This window comes from Carica papaya, chromosome 1 (genome assembly GCF_054855325.1).
Source record: "Carica papaya isolate Zhongbai chromosome 1, ASM5485532v1, whole genome shotgun sequence".
NCBI lineage: Eukaryota > Viridiplantae > Streptophyta > Magnoliopsida > Brassicales > Caricaceae > Carica > Carica papaya.
In genome coordinates, this window is record NC_142309.1 from 25446461 (window position 1) to 25472635 (window position 26175).

The following is a 26175-nucleotide window of genomic DNA, read 5'->3' on the forward strand; positions in this document are numbered from 1 at the left end:
ACACTCTTTGAGTGGACCAGGATGTGTGAATATATGTTTGTGGGCAACCACCCGTGTAGGAGGAAGGAATCAAAACTTTATAAGAAATAAAATTACAGATTAGATGCTGCCTCAGAAAGAGAGTTGGAAAGGAAGAGTCCATGTAAATAATTTTTCTTGTCGTAGACTATGTTTGAGATAAATCTATTTTTATTTATATAATTTTTTAAAAACATTTTTATTCTCTCATAACTAAAGTAAGAACAGATTTTCAAATAAATTTTAGAAAATACATTTGTCTATTCCCAGTATAACCCTAAAATCAATTCACATTTGCAAGTCTTATCCTCCATCTCCACTATATATATATATATATAACAAGAATTAAAAAATATATATTAGAAAGGAGTTATTCTTATATACAATATTTACCTCGGTCAAAAAAGTAAAAAAAAAAAAAAAAAAAAAATGAAGGGTTAGGGTTCACTCATTACAAAGGAGGCTTCAATGATGAGCATGCATTTGTTGTCGTGAAAAAAACATTTTAAAAGCATAAAAGGGAATTTAATTACAAGAGGGTTAGGACGTGATGTTAATGCCAATTATGATTTGGTTTGGTGGGCTAAACAGTAATTTCGTTATTCTGGCGGCACTAAGTTGACAACTACACGTGTTTTTCTCTTAATCCAATTTTGTGTCTGCGTGCTTGCACGTGACCATTTGAGATTTATTCAAGGACAACACGTGATGTCATCCCCCCCTCCCTCTACCTAATTTCATAATTCCCTTTGTTAGTTGAAGTTGGATGATTACTTACACATATATTAATGTAATTAATTAACCCACCCACCCCCCACATATGTTCTCATTATTTGCGTGTGTGGTATAAAAATTTACCCATTTTGATTTGGGTAAATTTTATTTTTGGTCATATATGTGTTTAAATTGTTGATTAGATACATGTAGAGTAGTGGTAACCCATACAGTATTTGTTTTAATCTCTACACCCCGAAGCCCATACCAAAGGATAATATATATATATATATATATAGAAATTAATGTTTTTTTTTTTATATATATACATATATTTTGCGGGGGCGGGAATATTGAGAAAATAAATATATGTTTGTGTTTTAGATTTTGCAAATCTCAACAGGAAATCAAATGGGGTGGATTCAATTTGGAGAAATTATTTCGATTTTTGTGGGCCCATGTAATCTCCTCTGTAATCACTACACACGATTATTCCTGTTCTCACTCTGGTCGGTGATGCCATTGACTCGCCTCCCTTTATTTTACCCACCACTTCCAACCTTCAACTATATATATATATATATATTAGTTGAATTTTCAAATTTTGATATGTAAACTTGCATCATCTAACTTTTATTTAATAAAATTTTTTAATTATTTATTATTTAGAATATTAATAACGGATAAACTTTATATTTACGATTTTATCTATTATATATGAAAACAATAAGTAATTAATTTTATTTATAAATATTACACATATTATTTAAAACAACAATTATTAATATTTTTTATTTAAATATTGATTAATTGACTGAAAATTTAAATTAAAAAATTTATATTCTTATTTTTAAAATTTATTTTTATTTATATTTTCTCCATTAGTTCTTAAAATACACATATTACAAATAATTATATATTATATACAATTTATGTATTAAAAGAATAAAATAAAATATTTATAATTATTAAAAAATTAAAAAAAAAAAAAACTAAAAGTAAAACCAGATTAGACGCATAAAAAAAGAGATTAAGACCAAACCGCCCATGGCCAGCAAATGGTAATGCCACTTTCATTATTATTATTATTATGTTTTTCATTTATTTATAATTAAAAATGGAATAAGACAAGACAGGATAGACAGAAATGGCGAAAAGGCCGGCGTCCGTCAGTTACTGTTCACGATGTTCCTCATCATTAGACGTCAACCTTAGTCCACGTCACCCTCTGTCCCGTTTGACTGCCGCATCGGTCAAATCTTAAAAACAAATAGGATACCTACCATAAATTAATTATTTTCGCGGACCAAATTCTAATAATGTTTTTACATATTTAATTATATTATACGGAGTTAATCTATTTATAAAAAATTAAATAAAAATTTGTTTTGTAATTTTCAGACAATTTAATTTGTGTAGAATACTTATTTTGTTCTCTCATCTTATCATTATTGAATGTTATTAAATAAATTAAACTTAATATTTAAAATAAAATTAAATCATGTCTCGTTATAATTAAATGAATCGAATTCAAATAGTCAAAATACTTTATTTGAAAAACAATATGTAAGCCCGATTGTAATTCATGTAAAAAATATTTTTCACATTATATATTGTGTTTATATAAAATTAGATGTTTTAAATAAATATATTAAATATATAATTTTATATCTTTTGGTATGATGGATACAGCAAGTACATATTCTTAAAGAATATATGACATGAACCCGAATTTACAACCATGCGAACACCATATTTGAAGTTTGGCAACATCAATACCCAAAGGAATCGAACAAGTTCCTCCTGATAATCCCACATGCATCCGCATTTTCTTTTCTTAACTAATACGTGTAGCACGTCTATACATACATACATACATACATACATACATATATATATATATATATATATGCATATATTATTCACAAGTAGATATGGGGCGGTTCATGCATCGACTTGTATTCTTACCAAAATTTATAACCTTATATTTACGTCATATTTTTCAATCCTTTCGTTGAACCAAACATACATTCAATTCTTGTACGCAAAGGCAATACCACTATAGAAATAATTTTATTTTATTCTTTTTTAAAGATAAAACAAACACTTAGCACATTAAGACGACTAATTTCCTTGCTTAATTTTGTTATTTAATTGTTTAAATAATAATATTCCACCAATGGTCAACATACCATAAAAAAAGATTTTAATTGCCTTTAGTCTTAATATTATCATTTAAAAGAAAAAGAAAAAGAAAATTAATCATTAATTAGAAATATCATAATTCGGGCAACTTTATTCAAATTCTTGGAATGATCTATACATACAATGGACATGCTACAAGCATATAACACTTAGTATTACGGTATAAAAACAAGTAATGATAATACGAATCTATTTTCATCTTGGTATCATAAACTTTGACATTTTTTTTTTTTTTTAATGAATACTCTTGGTCTGCATTTTTGTTACTAGTTTCTATGAGTAAGAAGCACGTGATCTAAGATCTTGTCAACGATTCTGTGTTTTTGTTATTTTTTACTATATAACTATATTTTAAATAGAGTTGAACTATTGATTTTACTAAAATCTTAAACTTATGAGAAGTGATTCAATCTATTAGTTACGCTTTAATAAATTCACAACAACAAAAACGACCTACAATAATTATAATATTCGGTCCCGAAAAATAACTCGAGATAAAATTTTTTATTTTTTAATTATTAATTTAAAATAATTTATTTATTTATTTATTTTTATTTAAGTAGAATTTTGAGAAAAAATAAATTAGGAACGAGATTAAAAATAATTTTAAAAAAAATGGTGAAAATTTGGGTTATGAGGGTGTTTTTAAAAGAAAAATTAAAAATAGGGAGTCAATGTGCAAATAAAAAAGTTCGATCACATAAGACTGCCCAGTCAGCAGTCTCAACGAACCGGAGTATATTGCGTGGCAAGGCGCGCTGACATCAGTGTCACGCAGAAGGCCACGATGGAGATCCGCGTGCTCTGCGATCGAACGGTCCATGATCGATCCCGTGCACATGGATAGTCCGGACAGGCTTCTTCCTTAGGAGCGATCGAACGATCGAGATCAATCGCAATGAACATTTCAGATTTCTTTCCTCCTTAAGCACGATCGAATGAACGAGATTGATTGTAATGGATGATCTAGATCAATGCGGGATGATTATAAATACTTTGCATCACACAGGAAACTAAACCCTAGCTGTCAGCCCCCGCCAGAGAAGTAAGAACCAAATGCCCGAGAAGGACGTCGACCGCTGATCGCTAACCGCCGATGCGCTGGAGTCACCACCGACCACCAAAAAAGATAAAAATTCCCCTTACCCACTCAAAATTCGATTCTGATTACCCCTGTGGTCAAATCAGAGTAAGAGGGACATCGGGTGAGCTGAAAATCGTGGGTAAAGCCCGGCGGAGCCGCCGCGACTAAAACTCCAAAATTCATTCGATGAGCTCTTTCCCGATTCACGTTTCACATGATTTCTCAATCATTGTGTTCACCATCATTTTCTGTACAAGGTAGCCAAAGAAAGAATCTCAACCACGAATAAGGACCAGTGGAGCCGTCGCACCTGGAGGTCCCCCCACCGATAGGTTCGATTTTTTTTTTTTTTTTTGTGATTTCCCAGCCAACTAAGGCCCTTAATGTGATTTTCTGCAGCGATATGGCTAAAATCGGTCAAAACCAGCTAGAACGAGATGAACTGTCGCTACGGGTGGCGGAGCCGACATCAGAGCACGACAGCAACGCTGCGTTGGAACCCCAAAATTGCCCGAAATGAGTTTTGGACATCGACTTTAAATTTTTAGGATATTTTTAGGTATGTGACGAGTATTTTAAATTTCATAGAAAAAATTCAGGGAACTCAGTACCCGTTAGGAGGCGTAGTAGATAACTTGATGTCTCGAAATACCGATCCGGATAAGGATCCCTCACCCTATCTTCCGTTACAATAAATTAAGGTTTAACGATATATAATTTTGTATTTTTGTAAAAAATTAAAAAATTCTAAAAATAATTACATATTATTAGTGGAGCTGAAATCGGTTAGTTCACAATTGTCTTGATTTCCTGTTTATTTTTATGTACTGTCCTACTTACTTAATTTTCTATAGTTGGTGTCAGAGTCGCGTTCCTCATAATCATTATTTGCACAATGATTAAAAAATACCAAATACAAACTATCACTCAACCTTTTTTTGTGAAATACAAGTACAATAAAATGAAGAGAAGAAGACCTCCACTAAATCGAGCAGCCCAGGATGACTCACTTTGAGAGTATGTTAACCGACTATTTTAGATGATGGAGAGACTCATCTCTGTCCAGCAGGCCCGGGAGGAAAAGAGGAGCTGTCTGACCCTCCCCCGCTACCACAATTTGAGTCACTCTTGCAGTGAGAAGATCAAGAGTCACCCCGGTATAATCATGTTCCTTCAGCGTACCATCCGACACTACCACAATACAATATGGTGCCTCCACTGCATCATCTGATACTGCCACAGTATAACTCAATGCCTCCACCATATCATCCGGCACCACCACAAGGCTACCCAATTTCTCATCAACATAATCTAGTTCCTCTTTCACGAGACTCACTCATGATGGACCCAGCCTACATTGAAAGATACAAAAGATTAAACTCATATACCTTTGCAGGTGCATCCTCTTTCAAAATATTGAGTATTGGTTAGCTGAGACAGATAAGACCTTCGCAACTCTTGGGGTGGTTTTCGAACAGAAGATTATACTTGACACCTACATACTTATAGGAGAGGCAGGCCGCTGGTGGCAGCTCAAACAGGTCATCCTGCTTGGTCCAGTCACTTGTGAACAGTTTTTGATGGCTTTCAATGAAGAGTATCTCCTATAGTACCTCCAACATTTGAAAGAGATGGAGTTTGCACACCTAACCCCCAACCAACCGAGGCCCCTAAAGTATTTTTCTGTAAGGATACGGTCAAAATCGGCCAGGTCGATGCAAACTACTGCTGGACCACGACAGCACCATCGTGCCGAAACTCCAAAATTGGCCGAAATGAGTTTTGAACAATGGTTTTGGATTTTTGGAGTATTTTTAGGTATGTAACGAGTGTTTTGGATTTCACAGAAAAATTTCAAGAAATTCGGTACCGTTAAGAGGCGTAGTAGACAACTCGACATCTCGAAATACTGATTTGGATAAGGATCCCTCTCTCTATTCTCCGTTACAGTAAATTAGGGTTTAATAATGTATAATTTTGTATTTTTGTGAAAAATTAAAAAATTCTAAAAATAATTATAGCTTACTAGTGAAGCCGGAACTGATTAGTTCACAATTATCTTGATTTTCTATTTATTTTTATGTACTGTCTTACTTGTTTGATTTTTATATAGTACATGTTCTTAATTTATAGTTCGATAGTCTCATCAACTTATCTGATTATTTTGATTATACGCCATCAGCATAAATGTAGTTTAATTAATCTATGAATGTGATATGAGATATTAGTATGAGTTTGTTGGTTGTTTGTTGATAAAAGTCTGTATGTGAAATACTTGTTGGTTACTTAGGCAAAGGGTGGACGAGCCCGGTACATAGGGAACCCTACCGTGAATATTACCTCAGTCAGATAAGGCTGAAAAATTCTTTACCGGAAATGGTTGGGAGATATAGTTCACCCTCGTACCGAACGGAGTTTCGAGATGATGGAATGTTTGCGCTCATTACTGGATGAGATATGGGGACGACCAGTCAATTGTAAAATTGGATATTAGGTTTACGAATAAGGGGGACACCCCTATGCGCCATCAGGGGTATTAGTAAGCATGTAAAAAAAGAAAGCTATTGTTTCTCATTCTCTTATGCGTGAAAGTAAAAAATGATATGGATATGGGTCTTCATAGATTGTCTTTGAAAAACTCGTTATCATAAGTATTAAACAAATATTTTTGAGTTTTAAATATATTTAAATAAAGTAAGGGTTCCATTAGTAATTTTTTGATTGTTTTTACCAACCTTCAGTTTTCTATATATATTATTAGTGTGATATTTTTACTAGATTAGCATAGCTCACCTATTTATTAACTATTTCAGATTAAGAGGACTAAGATCTAGATCCCGATTAGTAAAAGATTTGTGAGTAGTTCACTATCCAAACTCCTTTCAAGTGCTAGTAAAGATTGTCATAAGATGCTTAGTTATTCGTTTTTTGTTTTATTTCTTTAATTTTCGTTTATCTTTTAGAATGGACATTTTTGTAATCCTATTGGGCAATTAAAATTATTGTGTAAGGAATATAAATCTTAACTCTATTAATCGCTTTCACATTTAATTTATGAATTTATTTTCATTTAAGTTTTCGATTTCTATAATAATAATCAATTTTAGTAATGAATAGAATTTGTTAGTAAAAATATGCATATACAAATGATTTATTGTTTACATAAGTAATACCAACAATCTTCTATTGACGAATATATTTTCTAAGTAAAAATAAACTATAAAAATTGAAGTCTTTTTTATAGGTACATTTTTACAAATGGAAGTCTTTCTCATTACTATAAGTTTACAAATAGAAGTCTTTCTCATTACTATAAGTTTACTTATACTATGAGAATAAAGAGATTAAAATCTATTTTTTTCAACCTAGTAAGTATCAACCAACTCATTAGATTTTTATGTTAGGGTTTCTCTGCTTCAAGTTCAAAATTTTTTATGTCTTCTTTTTTCAACTGCAAAGTCCCTCATTCTTCTTTCCATAGTCAAGTCCCTTGTTTTTCCCCCCCTTCAATTATAGCTAAGTTTCTCATTTTCATCTTCCTCTAGTTCCACATATGGGTAAGTTAAGAAGTTGTGGAGATAATCTTCCTTTTCTCCTCAAAACAATGCCACGATACTTGTGCTCCACAAGGCTGAGAAGAAGTATGATTTGTGTACGTACATATAGTCCATGAAAATGAATATGTATGCAACTCATTTTTATTCTCTAATTAGTAAAAATCATTAGCCCCACACAAAGGAATATTGAAGAAAATTATTTATGTTTTATGTTGTTCACGATGTTCTTATCTTCTTTACAAAAATCATAAATGATAATTAGAAATAAAAATTTTGCTTTCAAATAAGATATAAAATGAATCATCAATAAACATATATTTTTAAAACAAAAATTAGGTGAAAAATTATTGAAGTGAAATACTCTCCAATTTAATTTTATTTGTTGAACCTTATAAAGGGAATTACATAATGTATACTTTTACTTGCACCTCACTAAAACCAATGGTACAACACAAAGGCTCCTTTCTCTTATTGATTGAAATTGGCTGAAACAACGCGTTTAATGAAACAATCATGTGGAGTGGGATGAAGTGCATGAGGTTCTATAAATACTAGAATGGTATGTGCGGTGAGAATTTTTTATAAGGGGCCCTGGCTGTGTGTGATGTTGTGGTGACAATCCACAATATCATAAAACATGCGTACAAGTATATGAACATCCGACGATGACAATTCATTCTCACAATGAGTGTCGTACTATAATCTTCAGAGTTTGGAAGGGGGTGTCTCCTTTGATCCTCTCCTGCTTCTAAAAGTTCAGAGTATTCATGGTTTTTGTCATGTAGTTTTATGGATTAAGCGTTAGATGTTTGACTCTTAAAAAAAAAAAAATTAGAAAAAATTATTTTTAAGAAAAAAATAGTATAATATATAGTATAATTTGTTATTAAAATTATTTTGAGTATGAGATTTAGTATTATATTTAATTAATTAATGATGTTACAAAATGAATAATAAATGCTAAAGTAATCAAATATTTTTAGAATAAAAGGTTAATTATTATAATAATTTAAATAATATCTTTAAGTTGAATATTAAAATAGAAATCTATAGTGAGAAATATGAACTCATGTCAAAATATGTTATGTTTGACAATTATATATGGGTCAAAATACCTAATTTCATCCTCAATCTTTGAAAAATGTTCAAATTACACAATAAATTTTTTTCAGGATTTAAATCAAAGCTTAACTCTTAAAAATATACAAATCATCCTCTTACCATTAGGAAAATCAACACCATCAAATATCAGCACACATGGCTGACAACATAATTTGTTTTAATCTACGTGAATGCCATGTAGAAAACACGTGACATCCACATGGACTTATATAAAAATTATCTCACTGGTCAAATTCCTCTATTTGAACTTTAAGCACCCATTTTTCTTTATTAACATGTATCATTTCCATGGAAACATCTTCAAAAACAAGATGGCTTGGGCGACCATGTAAAAGGCCGGAACTTAAAGGACATGAATTTGTATTTTAAATGGAGAAGTAAATAATAATGTTAGGGTTTATATTTTTTATATAATAAATTGAAACATCCAATAGGGTTATGGGAATGTCCCTTCTACAGTAGTTTGTAAACAAAAATGAATAAATGATTTAAAATAAATAAATAATTATCATATGGGTTAACCTCTACTACCACATGACGGGGTTCGGAAGGTTAATCTACTCACAACTCTCTTGTTGATCAGGATCTGAATCTTAATATTCTTGATTTGAAATTGTTAATAGAATAATGAACTACACTAGCTCAGTAAGAATATCACGCTAATCACTGATACGAAAAATCGAAGGTTGGTAAAAATTATAAAACAACTAATAGAACCCTTAATTTGAGTAAATTTATTTAATATAAAGAAAACTGTTTATTCCATACTTACCGTTGCGAGTTTTCTAAAACGATCTATGAAGACAATAAATTCGAATATCATTTTTATGACACATTTACATGAACAATAATAGTAAACTCACTTCATTCCCTACTTACTGGTACCTCTAGAAGTCCATAGAGATATTCTCCTACTCGTGAACCCAATATATAGATTTGTCAATTAATCCAGTAGTCCCCATACCCCGTCTGGTAATGGGCGCTAAATATACTATTGCCTCAATACCACGTCTGTAATAAAGGTCAACCATATCTCCCAAACCCTTCCGGTATGGGACTTCTCAGCCCATTTAACTGAAGTAATATCCACAGTAGAGTTTCCTATGTACCAGATCCGTCCACATTTTCTCAGGGTACCTAAGAAGTCTTTCATATGATTCACATCAATAAAATAACCACCAATCGTATACTAACATCTTATTTTATATTCACAGATCAATCAAACGACAATTAACCAAACAGTACAATTTCATACCTCAACAATTAAGAACATAATTAGGGACTTTATTTCAAATAAGTCAATCAGATAAAAATCACGATTTAAGCAATCAATAAATGAGAAAGCAATTTAAAAATAATAATTTAAATCACATGATTGAACAATAAGCAATTTATGCAGTATATAAAAATAAATAAGCAATACAGACGAGTTAAGGCAATCATAAACTAACCAGTTTCTGACTCCACTAGTGACCTATAATTATTTAAAAGTTTTTTTAGTTTTCACAAAATACAAGACTTTCGATTATTTAAGCCTCAATTTACCATAATAGGGAATATGGTGATGGATCCTTACCCAGATCGAATTTTGAAGCACCGTACTATCTACTACACCTCTCAACAGGCTCCGAATTTTTTGAATTTTTTTTGTGAAAATTAAAATACTCGTCACGTACTTAAAAATATCTCAAAAATTCAAAATCAATGTTGAAAACCTTTTTGGCTAATTTTAGGATTCCGGCACGGCGAAGGCGCCATGCTCCGATTCTGGCTCTGCCGTCCACAGCGGCGATTTGCCTTAGCCTAGCCAGTTTTATGCAGTTTTACATGTATTCCTATAAAACAAATACGTTAGGAAGCCTCAGTTGGTCAAAAAAATTAAAAAAAAAAATGAAACCTATCGGCAGGGGGTCTCTGGGTGCGAGGGCTCTGCCAATTCTTCTTCGCGACTGAGATTCTTCTTCGGCTAATCTATACCAGAAAAAGACGATGAACACAATAGTCAAAGAATTGTGTGAAACGAAAAACAGGACGAAGGTCAACAGATAGGGTTTAGGGTTTTGGCCGCGGCAGCTCCGTCGGGCTTTGCCATGATTTTTGGCTCACCCATTGTCCCTTTTGCTCCGATATGGCCACAGGGAGACTTAAAATTGAATTTGGAGCGGAGAAGATAGAATTTTATCTATTTTGACAATCAGTGGTGGCTTCGGTGCGGCGGTGGCTGGGGGTTGACCTCCTTCTCCGACGAGGGCTGGACGGTTGAGGTTAAGGTTCTCCTGCGAAGAGGAGTTTAAATACTCCTCTCCTCTTTGATTTAAATCGTCCATTTATGTCGATGTAGAGCGAGGAAGACTGTTTGATGATTTTCCATTTAGGTTGATGGGTGGACGAATTCAAAACATTCATCACGATCCGTTCGTCTGTCCGATCGTGTCTAAAGAATGAATGCATCTGAACTGTTCACGCACGCGGGATGAGGTCTGGACTATCAGATTACCAGACACGTAGATCGCTCACATGGCTTCCTGTGTGGGGCTGATGTCAGCCTGTCTACCATGCAGCGTGCTCTGGTTCGCTTGGATTGCGTATTGGGCTGTCCCACGTGGGCAAACTTTTTTTTTATGATTTAACCCCTTGTTTTTAATTTCTCTGTCAAAAACACCCACTGAATTCAAAATGTCACCCCTTCTCCCCAAAATTATTTTCAATTTCATCTCTAATCTATTTTTTTCTAAAAAAATTATTAAAATTAAATTAATTATTTATATAATTTTTATAAGTAAAAAAGATTGTCATGAACTGATTTTTGGGCTCGCGTATTACAGACCGTGTTCAACTCATGTCCCTGTCTCTCCATTTTCACCTCTTCAGTTCTCTTGGGCCTAGCAAATGCCATGATGTTGTATATCTCACCCTCAAAAAACTATTGCTCCATTATTCCTCCTTATGATATTCGTACATAACCAATCCCCAACATATCAAATATAATACTATAATAATGCAAAGGCTCAATGATTCTCCCAATAAAGCTATTGTCATGGCTCAGATGCTGTCTGATGGTCATGAATAACTTTGGTATGAGCAAAGCCAATAATCTCAATTTATGGAGATTGCTCTTAGTCATGTCCTATAAGTAATGGTGCATCCAGTGAACCATTGTGGCCTCATTAAGTCTCATCTCGAGTTAACTCAGATATGTTATATTATTAATTTTGTGCTCCAGCAACTGGAACTCAAGGAGGAAGCATAACGAGCTCACAAAGTTTGTAAGTCATTATCTAGTTGAGACCGAGAGGCCATGTTGTGGAACAATCCAAGACATTGAAGCTCCCACATTATGTTGAGATCAATAAAGCGGACGCACTCCCCATCGTCCAACACTTTAAAGATAGCTTGATTAGTGTGGTGAAGGGAGCGAACTTTTTATATAGGTCCACGTGAATGTCACGTGTCATCTATGTGGTATCCACATATATTAAAACAAATTACGTTATTATTCACGGTGTACTAATATTTGACAATGTTAATTTTTTTTACAGGCCATGTTGTAAATTTAATTGCTTTAATTTTTTTTTTTCTTTTGCAAATTATCGTATTAGCAAGTGAATGTAATAATCTACATTTGTTTGTCCTAATTTATGGTATACAGTTTGCAGTTTGTTACTGCCATGACTTAGTAATTTTATTGTGTACTAAAAACTTTTTAAAATTTATGGCACAGGAGAACAAATTAAAATTGCCTGTGATATGAGGACATTACATGTAGTTACCGTACGACATCGTTTGGCCCAACCAATATCAGGTCTGCTTTCATTTATATGCGAAGTGGGTAACAAAATTTCAACCCCCCCAATAAAAAAGGTAGCAAATAAATTGAATGAAGCAGTCGACATTAAGTTATGCCAACAGCTTCTTCCATGTCGGGTACCTTTTTTTAAAAAATGGTGTATTATTATATAGTTATGTCAGCTGGCTGTGCCTTGTTTGGGGCGGGCCTTCTAAAATGGTACGGAATATTTATTTATTTAGTTATGTCGTATTCTTCTTCCTCTACCATGTTTGGGTCCTTTCAAATTTGTACAAATTTATAATTTAGTTTATGTGATCGACTTTTGATGTGTTGGATCTTTTCAATTTTCATTTTGTTTTCATCAAATATTAGGAATTATGATAGAGACGTATCTTAATTATTGATTTCTAATCATTTGTATTGTACATACGATATTGTTTCTACCGATGTGCAAAACATATATATATATATACACACACATATATACACACGTGTACCTACACAAACGTACAAATGAAAAATGGAATATACACACACAGATTATATGTGTACCGTACGTAGTAACATGCAGTTTGCAAAACAAAACAACCGCGTCATGTACTCTTTGTTTAAAATGAATTTATGTAATTAAAATTTAATACAGTTGTAATGTTATTAAAAAAAAAAAAAAAAATTATACAGTTAGGATTTTAAATACCCTTTTGTTTTAAGTAATTTACTTTATTGAAAATTAAATCACCTAACTTTTGCTCATTCATACCAAAACTGTGTATTTTAAGATTTACATAATTAAGTATATAAAATCTTATATTAAGAAAATTTTATATAAAAAATTCAAAAAATACTCTTTAACAATCAACTAACGTACATATATATATATATATATATAATATAATATAAAAAATAGTAATTGCTTAACTGGCCATCGCATTTTTAATTAAAAAAGAGCATCGTGCAAAGTATATTCAATTTTGAGCTTGTCTAACGCTAGACGTATGCATGATTAGCCGTATCGTTTGACCCTGCAACCCAAATCCTGCTTATTCTAATTTCTTCCTCCTTCTTATATTATAATTAATTTAATGCTGATCTTATGTTGTTGATTTTGACAATATTTTTTTCGCAGATTAAGCTGGCCATGACATTATATATATATATATATATATATGTATATGTATATATATAAGAGAGTACAACTAATGATTTTCAACATGAATTAAGTAATGATAATTGTAAAGGTTTTGACGTCTTAGATTTTTATTTTTTAATTTCATAAATTTTGAAACATATTTTTATAACATATAAACTTAATTTAAATATAAACATGTCATAATGTCTAAATTTCGAAAATAAAAATACATATACTATAATTCCATGTGGAAGAAGATAATGTATATCATTTATTCCCTGGTAGTACTTTTCTCTTCTTTCTTTTTTTTTTTTTGGTCCATAATCTCTTTGTATATAATTATAATCTTTGAAATTTTTTATAAAAATAATTTATTTTTGAAAATTAGAACTTTTCATATTCTTAGGATATTTTATTTTAAAATTATTTTCTGACTATACTTTAAGATTAAATTAATCATTAATAAAATTGAAAAGAAAAAGGAGATCTTGAAATTCAATGAATCGGATGATGATAGGTTTTCGAAGACGATGATGAAGAATAAGCAGTAATTAATAGGAAAATCGTAATTTCTTTTTTATATTTTTTCTAATTTGTATTTTAATTGTAGAATTAAAAATATGTCTCAAATTAATTAAAACATACAAATTATAATTAACTTTTTTTTTTTTTTTGGAACTAATTTTTATATAAATATAACACGGACAAAGTTTACCGAATATACGGATATTACGTTTAATGAATTGCCACGTGTTGCACTCTCATTATAGATGCGGCTTAACGTTTCCTATGCCTTCCCGCAGACAAGCACCTCTGGTTGCCTTCGCTACCAAAAATTCAAAATTAAAGGGCAAAAGTAATATGAAGTAAAGGAGGACAGAAGTAGCGTCTGGCTAACAACCGCCTCTGGTTGCATCTTCAGGACATGAAAAATCAACTCTTAGGCCTCACCCACTTTCTCTACCGTCTGCCACCTCATCATCTCACTCAACGCCGCCGTTTTAACTCTTTTTTAAATTTTTTTTTAATAACCGTTTTCTTAATATTATTATTTTTTAAATTTATATTTATATGTTATTAAATTTATCCAGAAACTCCACGCAAACCCCGCCTCATTTTGGAATTATTCTGTTTCACTGATTCTCTACAATGAAGAAAACTCCCTTCTCTTCTTCTTCTTCTTCTTCTTCTTCTTCTTCGCCTTCCTCTTCCTCCTCCTCTCCCACCATAACTGTCCTCTTCAGCCGCCACGTCAGCGATTCTGATCTGGCTATTCTTTCTTTTTAATTTTCCTCATGCATCCTTTCTGCTGCGTCTCCACCGTATCCGATCACTCTCCTTCTAAACCCTTTCTGTCTCCGATCCCCATGTCCGCCGCCACCGCCACTTCCCCTTCCTTCGCCTCTACCAGATCCGACTCCGTCTCCACCCGATCTGCTTCCCAAAAATTCGCCCATTCTAATCTCAATTACACTAACAACAATCATAATCACCATACTAACACCAACAACTTCTTAAACCACAACGATGCCAATCGTCTGAGTCAGAGAGGATTGTCTTCGGCTTCCACTTTGACGGCCGCGTCTGCGTCTGGCAGGGAGCCTCCCGTAGATGTCAAAATAAACGACATCGTTGGGAATGGGATATCTGGAATACTCTACAAGTGGGTCAATTACGGGAAAGGATGGAGGCCTCGGTGGTTCGTTTTGCAGGACGGTGTATTGTCCTATTACAAGATTCACGGTCCCGATAAGATTTTCGTTAGCCCCGAGACTGAGAAAGGATCCAAAGTTATCGGGGACGAGTCCATGCGGATCATCTCTAGACATAAGCATGTCAATGGCAATCCTCAACATCGCCGCAAGCCCTTCGGTGAAGTCCATCTAAAGGTTGGTCTTGCAATATCCAGTGTTTCTTTGAATTTGCATTCCTCGTTTTTTTATCCCGGTTAGTCTTTCCGACTTCTCTCTGTTTCCCATTTCAAAAGGACAGAAAAGAAATTGATCCATTGATCCGATTCGTCCCCTTTTACAATAAGAAGCGGATTCTCTTTCGATTTTATTTGAAACTGAATTGTTTTTAATTGCTTGACAATTTTTCGTCTGTGATTATTTTCCTCCATCTTTCTTTATTTTATGGGGTTTCAAGAAGGTTCCAATTCAATCTGTTTTTGTTTTTCTTAAATCTGACTGAGGATCTTGCGGCATTCCTCTCCATCCTCTTCTTCTTTGCCGTCTTGTTAATACAATTTGGCATATGTGCCTTTGTTTTCCTCTTTTAATTCGTTACATGTTTGTAGGTTTCTTCAATCCGCGAGAGCAGATCAGATGACAAGAGATTCTCGATTTTCACTGGAACGAAGAGGCTCCATTTGCGTGCGGAAACACGCGATGATCGCGTCGCTTGGATGGAGGCGTTGCAGGCGGTAAAAGACATGTTCCCGAGGATATCCAACAGCGAGCTGATGGCTCCTACTTGCAACATTACGATCTCTACGGAGAAGCTGAGAAAGCGGCTGATGGATGAGGGCGTGAGCGAGGCGGCTATACAAGACAGCGAGCAGATTATGCGGAGCGAGTTCACAGCGCTACAGAACCAGCTGGTGTTGCTCAAGCAGAAGCAGTGCCTCCTCATCGACACGCTCAGGCAGTTAGAGGTACATGCCATGAAAACTAGTAAACAACATCATGTTGGTACCCGGAATTCTACTTGCACTTCGGGTTCACCTACTAGTGTGCTGAATTCTTGTCCTTCCAAACGATAAGTCTTTATATACCGCTAAGTCATTCTGATTGGATGCTGGTGGAGGGTTGTTATGGTTATTCTTCCTCTGTCTTAGTGTTGGTTAGGGTTTGTAAGTTGTTTTTGTTCTTCCTGTCCCAGTGTTGGTTAGAGTTTGTAAGTTGTTTTTCTTTTTCTTTTTCCCTATCTGATTAATTGTTTGAAGATTCATTTAGAGGAACTCTGTATATTATTTTTCCCCAATGTTAAATAAGTGGTCATTTCGTGGTTCTATTGGAGTTCTGGTTTTGGCGCTGTGTGTAGTACACCCTTGTCAAGTCACTAGATGGGGAGATGATATAATAACCATTTTTGTTCCCAAAAGTTTTTCTGCATCCTTAGTTTTAGGAGATTGCCTTACTCTGTCTTGGTTTTCCTTCTCTGGGTTTGTCAATTAATTGATGTCTTCTCCTTTAATTGCTATTAGTAAAAGTAAAGGATTGATAGAATGTTGCTTAAAAAGATTATTAATTGTTAACATCAGGGTTATTGCATGTTTCTGCAGAACTGTTATAGATGAAGATGCTTATGCCTAAAGTTAAACCTATTTGAATGGCTTCTTGTAACAGTGTTTGCAATTGTGCATGAACCCTGAGGGAAACAAAAAAATGACACCCGCTGCAATATAGATTAGATATTGTCTGTTCAGGTGTGAGTTCATTGTCACAATATCACATAGAAGCCCTAATTTCCTCTTATAATCGCTTGAAATAATGTCGTAAGTGCATAGAAATGACCTTATCCTTCTAGCACTGGCTATCTTCATCAAAAGAGTTTAATGTTACCATTTGATATGTTCTCAACACGAAAGTTTTGCAAATAATTGATGAGTATCCTTGATGTTTATTGTAGTTCATTTTATTTCTGAAGTCATCTACAATTGCAATGTAGGAGCAGCTTGGAATTTGCAATATATTTTTCCTGCCAATCGTGTTTCCACTTGGTTATTTTTTGAAGTTTTTCCTACTCTAGGTCCTTCTATGATGCTGTAAAAGTTGTCAAACTTTTGTAAATTTTAGCACTTCTGGAGGAAGAAGGGTTAGTTATAATAATTAGTAGTTGGATAGCGCTTTGTAATTATTGTAATCTTGTACATGGCCAGTTACCAGCTCTAGCTAGTTACACTAGTATCCTATCTAAGCATTGTAATTATGTATACCTTATTTAGTTAGGAAGATGACCCTGCTAACTTTATCAATATTTGGAAGACTGCAGCCTCGGGATATTGCTTCCATCTTGTTGTTATTATGATGCTAAAAAATGAACATCCATCATGTTGTTATTTATGATGGTAAAAGATGAAATCGAAATCTTAGGAACTAGGTGGATTCTTGAGCTCTGCATGGTCAATGTAGAACGAGTTGGTCTCAAGTGATATTAAGGAGATTTAGCCAGGAGAAAACCATCTAACCATGGGAGACATTATTTACCACATCCAGTGGAGGTTCACTTTTGAGTACTCTTCTTTTCTTCTAGATGTAGCTGAGCAAGCATTGTTGAATTTCAACTAGGTCCAGCTATGATGGTGAGTTTCACATTGTTTGTACCATATGCCCTTGGTTGAGGTTGGGCGGGTGTCTGGGATACTTTACGAACTGGCTTAATATGGTATGTTTTGGAAAAACTTTTTTTTTTCTTGTTGCTACAACTGTGCACTTTTTTTTCTTTTATTTCCAATTTTCCTACTATTGTCTATTATGATATCTCCTTTATGAATATAGTTAAAATACATAGTTGACTAGCTTTTCAGTCAAGGAAGCAATATCCCCAATAGAGTTTTTATTTTTAAATTTTTTTTTCTGTATTTGTGAGTGATGGTAAAGATACTTGATGTGTTTCACATTTGCGTTCTCTCTTTTGGAAGTTTTTTTTTTTTAAATAAAAAATATGATATGATTCATTAATTCACAAGTATCAATGCAGTGCCAACACATGTACAAAAAATGTTTACATGTCAATTAAAATATCAATAAGGTCCTCAGAATTAACATGTAGACCAAAATCTTCTTTGAGATTTATATGATCCAATTCATCCATCCATGATGTTTTTGTTATAATTATCCTGTTTGCCGATGAGTATCTATAGTTTTCATTTCTGGCCTCAAGTGTTTATCTTTCTTTCTTTCTTCTTTTTTTGTTCTATTCCGGAGAGATGATCTAGGAGCTTGTTAATATGTCGCTGTTTGATTGATTTGCATTGTACCCTTTTTGTTGATGGTGGCCTGGAATGTGACAAATATGCCAGTGGCTCATTTTTATGTGCAAAGTTGATCTTGCAAGTTTTATCCATCTGAGGGATTTAATTGATCTGATGCTATTGTTTATATTATCCATGTGGACTTTAGATTTTCCACAAACTGCTGATGGAAAGCTATTTATACTGTATCTTGTAGACAGAAAAGGTTGATCTGGAAAATACAGTAGTTGATGAGAGCCAAAGGCAAGTTGGTGATCAAGGGGTTTCTAGTCAGTTGCGGCTTGACAAATCTAGTGGTAAGTCATTTACTCATGTTGGTTTCATAACAGTTGGCCATTTTTGGGTCATTACCATGGAATGAGAGCCTGATTAAGGGGTGTTACCTTTCTTTTTACACTTTGATTGTTTTCTGACGTAATGGACAGTCTTTTTATCTTAAAACAAAAAGAACTTGTATCAGAGTAAGAACCACACATGATTGTCTGAGTTGAAATTTACAGCTCATTCTAGTATGATGGATTGAAGGATGCCTTTGTTATGATAACGGATATGTATCCTGATGTAGTGTTCACATGCATTTTAGAAATATAAATTATTTGGATCTTGTGAAAATACTTTTATTGTACAAGTCAAAACACATAAATTGACTTGCCTAAAATATTTGCACACAGCATTTTATATTTCATATTGATGCACTGTTTGCTCATCAGTTGTACCGATTGTAACTTGATGTATTCTTTTCCTCCATTTTTTCAGAAGGTAGTGTAACCGAGTCAGATGATGACAATGAAAGAGTAGATGCCGCAGAGGAAGAGACCGACGATGAAGAAAATACATTTTTTGATACTCGTGACTTTCTGTCATCAAGTTCATTTAAAAGTAGTGGATCTGGTTTTAGGACATCATCCTTCTCTTCAGATGAAGAAGGGTTTACTGTAGTTGAGTCTGAAGACGATGTGGATCCTTCAATTAGATCCGTTGGGTTCAACTATCCTTACATTAAGCGCCGTAAAAAATTGCCTGATCCAATTGAGAAAGAAAAAGGTGTCAGTCTTTGGTCGATGATCAAGGATAATATTGGGAAGGATCTCACAAAAGTTTGTCTTCCTGTTTACTTCAATGAGCCCCTCTCTTCTCTGCAGAAGTGTTTTGAAGATCTGGAATATTCATATCTCCTTGACAGAGCGTATGAATGGGGAAGAAGGGTGAGTTTGTGCTAGGAATTGATGGTGGTTGTTACTTCTATATCAAATTGACTTCGTAAAAGGTCTTAGTCGGCTAGGTTTCTTGCATGCTATTGGTTTATCAAAACATTCTTTGCACTTTTTGAAGTCTGTGTATTTTTGAATGATTTTCTACCCTCTCATACATGAAAGACGAAAAAAATTTATTCATTCTGGTAATTAAATAAAATTAAATATTTTGGCCATTTGGAGCTTGAAGATTGAGCATTAGTTGAATCCTGCCCATTATGATATCGGTCACTTAAGCAGTGTATTCATCCTCTGGCCACCTAGAAAAGCTAAAATCTATACATTATTAGACTCTTTGATGCTTGTGGAACATTCTTCTTGTTACTGTAGATGCTTTGGGGCATATTTTAAATTTGTGATTTCTTTATGAATGCTAATATGCTCTAGTCTAATGCAGCAGAATTTTTATTGCTGTTATTGCTAATTTGCTGCCAAGTCTTGTGTCTTAGGAATCTGCTTAATTAGCTTTCTTCAGTTATATCTCTCTCTTATCTTCTCTTAAAAAAACACAAAACACATTTACATCTAGAAAAAAATATGGGACCTGATAGTTTGTTGCATAGGCAACATATGGATTCTTCTGAATTTATAAAATAACTATTGACAAACCTGATCAGTTTTTCCTGCAAAAATTATCTACTCCATTCTTTTCTATAATTTCAAGATGAAATTGCTTATGTTTATGTTTCAGTGGTTATTGTTTATGTCTATAAATGATGAGGCTTGCAATACGAGAATGCTTTAATCTTTTTGGCACTCCCTTGAACATTTTGTTTCCTGAAACTTTTCAGGGTAATAGCCTCATGAGAATTCTTAATGTGGCTGCTTTTGCTGTATCCGGATATGCTTCAACTGAAGGAAGAATTTGCAAGCCATTTAATCCATTATTAGGAGAAACCTATGAAGCAGACTATCCAGATAAAGGCGTTCGGTTTTTCTCTGAGAAGGTTCCATGTCTTCACCTAGTAGTTTGATAACATGTCTAATGAGGTCTTTTTTTTTTCTGGATTTTTGCATTTAAAGTATGTTATTGTTCCAGATCCTTACTGCCTAAACTTGCTCCGTAAAAGAAAAAACTTTTTGAACTTCAACTGAAAATGGCCTGATCCTGTGTGATATGCTTATGTTTAAACCCCTATTTACAATTTTCTGATTAACTTACCAATTCAAAGTACAAGCCAATAGATTTCCTAATATCTTATAAATATGAATTTATGGACATTATACGCATTTAATAAGTCATTATATGCATTTTTGGACTCAATATTTGACATTGCCACTGCTGCCGAAATCATACTGATGCTCACCGGATTAATTAGAAGCATTGGAGAAGTTTGGACCCGGAATCTTATATCTAATTAGATGTGGACATGATTTTTGATGTCAGTAATGGTCGGAAGAGAATTCAGATTCAATATTTTGTATTTCTTTCTTCGACTAGAAGGCATTAGGAGGATTTTGTACTTTTTCTTCTGGTCCTGGGGGAAGGGCATAATGAATAGATGTAAAAGGTAAGATTGCGAGAAAATCTAATGTCGAGGATGTTTTTGTGAGCACCAACATGAATCCGATAGAGATATCCAAAGAAAGTAAGTGGTCTTTAAAGGAAGACATCTGCAAAGTTAATGAGCTTAAAATTAACCTGCTAGCAACTTCTGGAACAAAGAACTCATAGGCAGATTACTGGTTCTTTTTTTCGGGCAATTTGACTTTAATTTTGTTGGACTGATACAATCATAGAGTTGATGCAATTATAATGGTCGGTGCAGTATTCATTTTTTTCATCTTTCTTAGGGGTGGCATTTTGTGCCATTATCCCAATATAGCTTTTATGGCTCTGTTTGATTTCCCCAGCCATTCCTTGCAATTACAAAATGGCTGAGATTGGTTTCATTTTTGTTCAGGTTAGTCATCATCCAATGATTGTAGCATGTCACTGTGAGGGCACTGGATGGAAATTCTGGGGGGATAGCAATCTGAAGAGCAAATTTTGGGGTAGATCAATCCAGCTTGACCCAGTAGGTGTTTTGACTTTAGAGTTTGATGACGGAGAAATTTTTCAGTGGAGTAAGGTATGATGCAAATGATTTATCCCATTTAGTTTTTACTTAAATTGAAATTCTTTATGGGCCTTCAATTTTAAACATGGAAATTACTTTTTTTCAGGTTACAACATCAATATACAACCTCATACTGGGTAAGCTGTATTGTGATCATTATGGCACAATGCGCATTGAGGGCAATCGTGATTATTCATGTAAGCTGAAATTCAAGGAGCAGTCAATTATTGATCGAAATCCTCACCAGGTGCGTGGATTTCCTTTCAACTGTCTATACCCTCAGATGTGACTAGCATTTAGGCTTTAACATTGTTACCCAAGCTAATGAGGATGCAGAAATTGTGCCTAACACCAATTGAAAGTTGTCATATTGCTGTTCAACCAATTATGGAAGCTAGGAGAGCTGTGGAATCTTTTGATCAGTTTCATCTTCCTTTATTTATTTTTTTTTGTGCAGTATTCATTTGATTAGTTGCATCTTTTCTTTAGTTTCGCTGTTTTTATTGTAACATTCATGGTGTCTTCTTGAACCACTATTTTGGGGATTAAAGAGCAGATTTACCAGGTTTGAGTGGTATTCCCTGTATATTCATTGATGATGTTTTAATAACTAAAAACTTAGCCATATACATGGTCAGAGGGTTGAGAATCCAACAGTTGAAATGCTTACGTAGATATGTGGGTAGAACTGATCAGTGTAGGCCATCTTGCAAACTTTGTCAGGTTGATTTACCTTTTTTTATATCATATGCTTATTCTGGCTCAATAGCTATAGAGAGAGTGAACTTTTTTGCTTTTTTTGGTGGCAAATATTCTTATCTATTTGTTTCTTCTTGTGCTTTTTTTTCAGTAACAAATTGAAAGATTTGTTCTTTACAAAATAAAAAGAAAAAAGAACGTTTTTTTTTTCTTAGTAACAAATTTATGTTCTGGTTTTTCTCTCTCCCCCAGCATGATTTTGGCTATAGAAGATTGAAGTGATATGACATGGCTAGTACCACCATTCTTTAACTAGTAGGATGTGATAGCATAATGTGAAATCGGATATTTCCAAGTTTAAAACCACTAGTTGTCTGCATATCCAATGATTTATAGAATTAGATCTCCCACATTAGTTTTATGTGCAGTGTTTCTGGAAATATACTTGCTCTGGAAGAATAGAGGAACAGCAACTTGAACTTAATAAATTGAATTTTAAGCCTTTGAAACCACACCTTTTACCTTAATCTTTAATTATGGCCAGAACCTACAGATTTGAGTTTGCTTGTAGGTCTGGATGTGCTACACTAGCTTTTCTGTACCGTGCTTTTTGAAATGTACTTGTTGGAAAAAATATGTGCACAACAACCTCAAGTTAATAAAAATCGAATTTTAAGCCTTTAAAGTGAACCTTTTACCTTAACTCAATGTTACTAAAATTTACCCAACATAATGCTAATAATTTAGTAAGTTATATACAGCTACAAATGGCGTACACGGTTATCCATAAAAGATAATGTGTGAAACAAATTGGGAAGAACATATCGGTAGGAGTACAATAAGTTGCCTTATTTGCTATGGTTTTTGAATGTCTGGGTCGTGTGTTGAAAAACCATAGAAAACACTGTAGTTTCCTTTACAGAGAACCTCAAGGATGCATATTTATTTCAATTGACCTCTCTGTCACATTTGGTTAACTCCTGCTGGATTAACTAATTCAAGCAGTAAATAATCATTTAAGTGCTTCATGTGCTAAGATTTTTGTTGATATGACTTGTTGGGGTACTCGACCTTTTAACTTTCTGTCTGATCCATGTATTAGTTAGTGCTTTAAAACACAAAATGGGAAAGTTCAATTTTATGACATGAATGCGCAAAGGTTTATACGTTTACTCTTTCCTTTACTGATTTTTTTTTCTATGTACTAAGAAAAGAGTGTGAAGATGTAGTAATAGAATTGAATAAGAATTATTATTTCTCTCTATGTTTTTTAAGTTACTATCATTCACCATTAGCGATTTTGCGAAAGTTAACCGTTGTCTTTTTTTCATCAGGTCCATGGTATAGTTCAAGATCAAAATGGAAAGACGGTGGCAACCCTATTTGGAAAATGGGATGAAAGCATGCATTTTGTTTATGGCGACTGTTCAGGGAAGGGAAAGGGACACGAGTCTCTCTCAGAAGCCCATTGCCTCTGGAAACGAAGCAAGCCTCCTGAATTTCCAACTAGATATAATTTAACACGCTTTGCCATCACATTGAATGAGCTCACTGCTGGGCTAAAGGTGATTTTTGTGTCAAGCTCGCTGCAATATTCCAACTTTGCGTGCACATCTTATTTTGAACTAAATGGTTAGAGGGACCTGAAATGTCCCTCTTTTTTGGCTTGAGAGCCTGAACTGTGATGTGTTTTTTTTAATATGTTCTCACCTGAAATGTGCATATTTGCATTGCGGTGCCTGAGACGTGGACACATACTGTGTCTGATGGATAAATGGAATGGTTTCACTTGAATTCACCATGCTGATGCCTGCCCCTTTCTTTTTTAAAGTTCACGTTTGTTTTGAGCGATGATTCCCAATTCGATTTTTATATGCAGGAAAAATTGCCACCTACTGATTCAAGGCTTAGACCAGATCAACGGCATTTGGAAAGTGGGGAGTTTGAAATGGCAAATTCAGAGAAATTGCGCCTAGAACAGCGGCAACGGCAGGTAGGTCATCTAACAGTGAACCTAAAACAAAAATTTTATTTTGAGTAAGAACTCGTACATTTTAATAACTAATGACATTAACACACTAATAACAATACAGTCAACTTCATAACAAGAAAACAACACAATTGATCTCTTAATGGGAACTTACAGGAGACACACATCCTGATTTAAATAACACATCCTCTTAGAGAGTGATAAAACTACCAGTCATCCAGCTGGAAGAATTGGTCAAAGCACACAAATTTGAGTCATGCATCTAGGTGCTTGAGTTTATTATGCCATCATAAAATCAAGAGTAGCATTTAGTCCACTTGGATGGCTTATTTAAGGCCCATATATATGTTATGCATAAATAATGAGTTAAGGCCTACGGAACAAAATAATACCATTTTTAAAATGACTTGGAGAATGATGTAGGTGTCCGTGATCTGAATTATAACAAGCGTCAGTTAGGTTGAGAATAATGTAAGATAGCGAAACAATGGAATAGATTGATTAGAGAAAAAAAAATAGGATAATTGTCTAGAAAAGATGGAATCCTGGTTGGTTTTGTTAAGGGTACTAACAGGATCTTGTATTGGTGATTCAGGCACGGAAGATGCAAGAGAGAGGTTGGAAGCCTATGTGGTTTGAGAAGGATAAAGGAAGTGGCACATACCGTTATATCGGCGGGTATTGGGAAGCCAGAGAAGAGGGGAAATGGGATTCATGTCCGGACATTTTTGGCCAAATTCCTTCGGATCAGATGTTAGACTGAATTGAAATATTACATTTACCATGCTTTCTAATTCTTTTTTCCTTCCCCTTTTCTCCATTTTTTACGGGGTAGTGGCAAAAGACTGCTGATATGAGCAGTTGGAAAGGTGCCTCTCCCGTGTTATCCTTGTAAGTGAAAGTAGAAGGCGTTTGCAGGTAATAATAAAAGAGAAATTTTTTTTTTTTTATGTTTCCTTGTCTTCCAGTTTCGGAACCAGTAACCTGCAAAAGTTAAATGGCTTTTTAACCAGAACGGGATCAATCCAAAAATTATACCCTCACTTCACCTTACTAAACCATATGGAATATCAACTTAGAACTCTACATGAACGCGCCCCCTGAATGAATTGATATCAAATAAATTAGTGGTGATAACCTATGGGGGGAATTCAGCCACGAAGCAACAAGGCTGAAGTTGGCTAAACATGGATTATGTACATGGGTTCGCTTTATTTTTATGGGAATTTTTTAGTGTCAATTGACTTTTTTTTACCATCACATTAGCAGACATATATGAGAACTTTTATATCAGCAAGTAACGAAGAGGATATCATTGTCTCGCCGTTAGATCTTCAAGCATATTTATATTAGTACCGGTTAAAATAAACCTTTTGAAGTGACTCCCTCCACATCCCAACAAATAAAAATAATCGTCTTTTATTTTGTTCACTTGAATATGATAATCAATTTTATAGAACTAAAGATTGAGATCATTTGTAAAAACACACTCTTAATTTGGCCTCCAAAATAAAAATATGTAGTCTTTGTAAACTACATATGTTAGGTTGGTTTCAAGTATCAACACACGTTATCT

General features: G+C 33.9%; 1 protein-coding gene across 2 annotated transcripts; it reads left to right on the top strand.

Annotated features, from left to right (window-relative positions):
* Positions 1 to 14702: 14702 nt before the first annotated feature.
* On the top strand, positions 14703 to 25549 carry LOC110816652 (Pleckstrin homology (PH) domain superfamily protein). Of its 2 annotated transcripts, XM_022044930.2 has the most exons (10): positions 14703 to 15508; positions 15919 to 16275; positions 18794 to 18893; positions 19354 to 19802; positions 20642 to 20797; positions 21755 to 21922; positions 22017 to 22157; positions 23944 to 24174; positions 24489 to 24602; positions 25195 to 25549. In XM_022044930.2, the coding sequence occupies exons 1-10, from the start codon at positions 14915 to 14917 to the stop codon at positions 25360 to 25362; spliced, it is 2478 nt and encodes an 825-aa protein (XP_021900622.1). In that variant the 5' UTR covers positions 14703 to 14914; the 3' UTR covers positions 25363 to 25549. The 2 variants fall into 2 exon arrangements, with proteins under 2 accessions (XP_021900622.1, XP_088079040.1); XM_088222914.1 differs by lacking the exons at positions 14703 to 15508; positions 15919 to 16275 and adding an exon at positions 17879 to 18008.
* Positions 25550 to 26175: the final 626 nt, after the last annotated feature.

Excerpts from the sequence above, each read along its gene's own strand:
- LOC110816652 (XM_022044930.2), top strand. The coding sequence starts at position 14,915 with ATGCATCCTTTCTGCTGCGTCTCCACCGTATCCGATCACTCTCCTTCT. Across the intron at positions 18,894-19,353 it reads GCGGCTTGACAAATCTAGTG|AAGGTAGTGTAACCGAGTCA; the intron begins GTAAGTCATTTA and ends CCATTTTTTCAG. Across the intron at positions 20,798-21,754 it reads TTCGGTTTTTCTCTGAGAAG|GTTAGTCATCATCCAATGAT; the intron begins GTTCCATGTCTT and ends ATTTTTGTTCAG.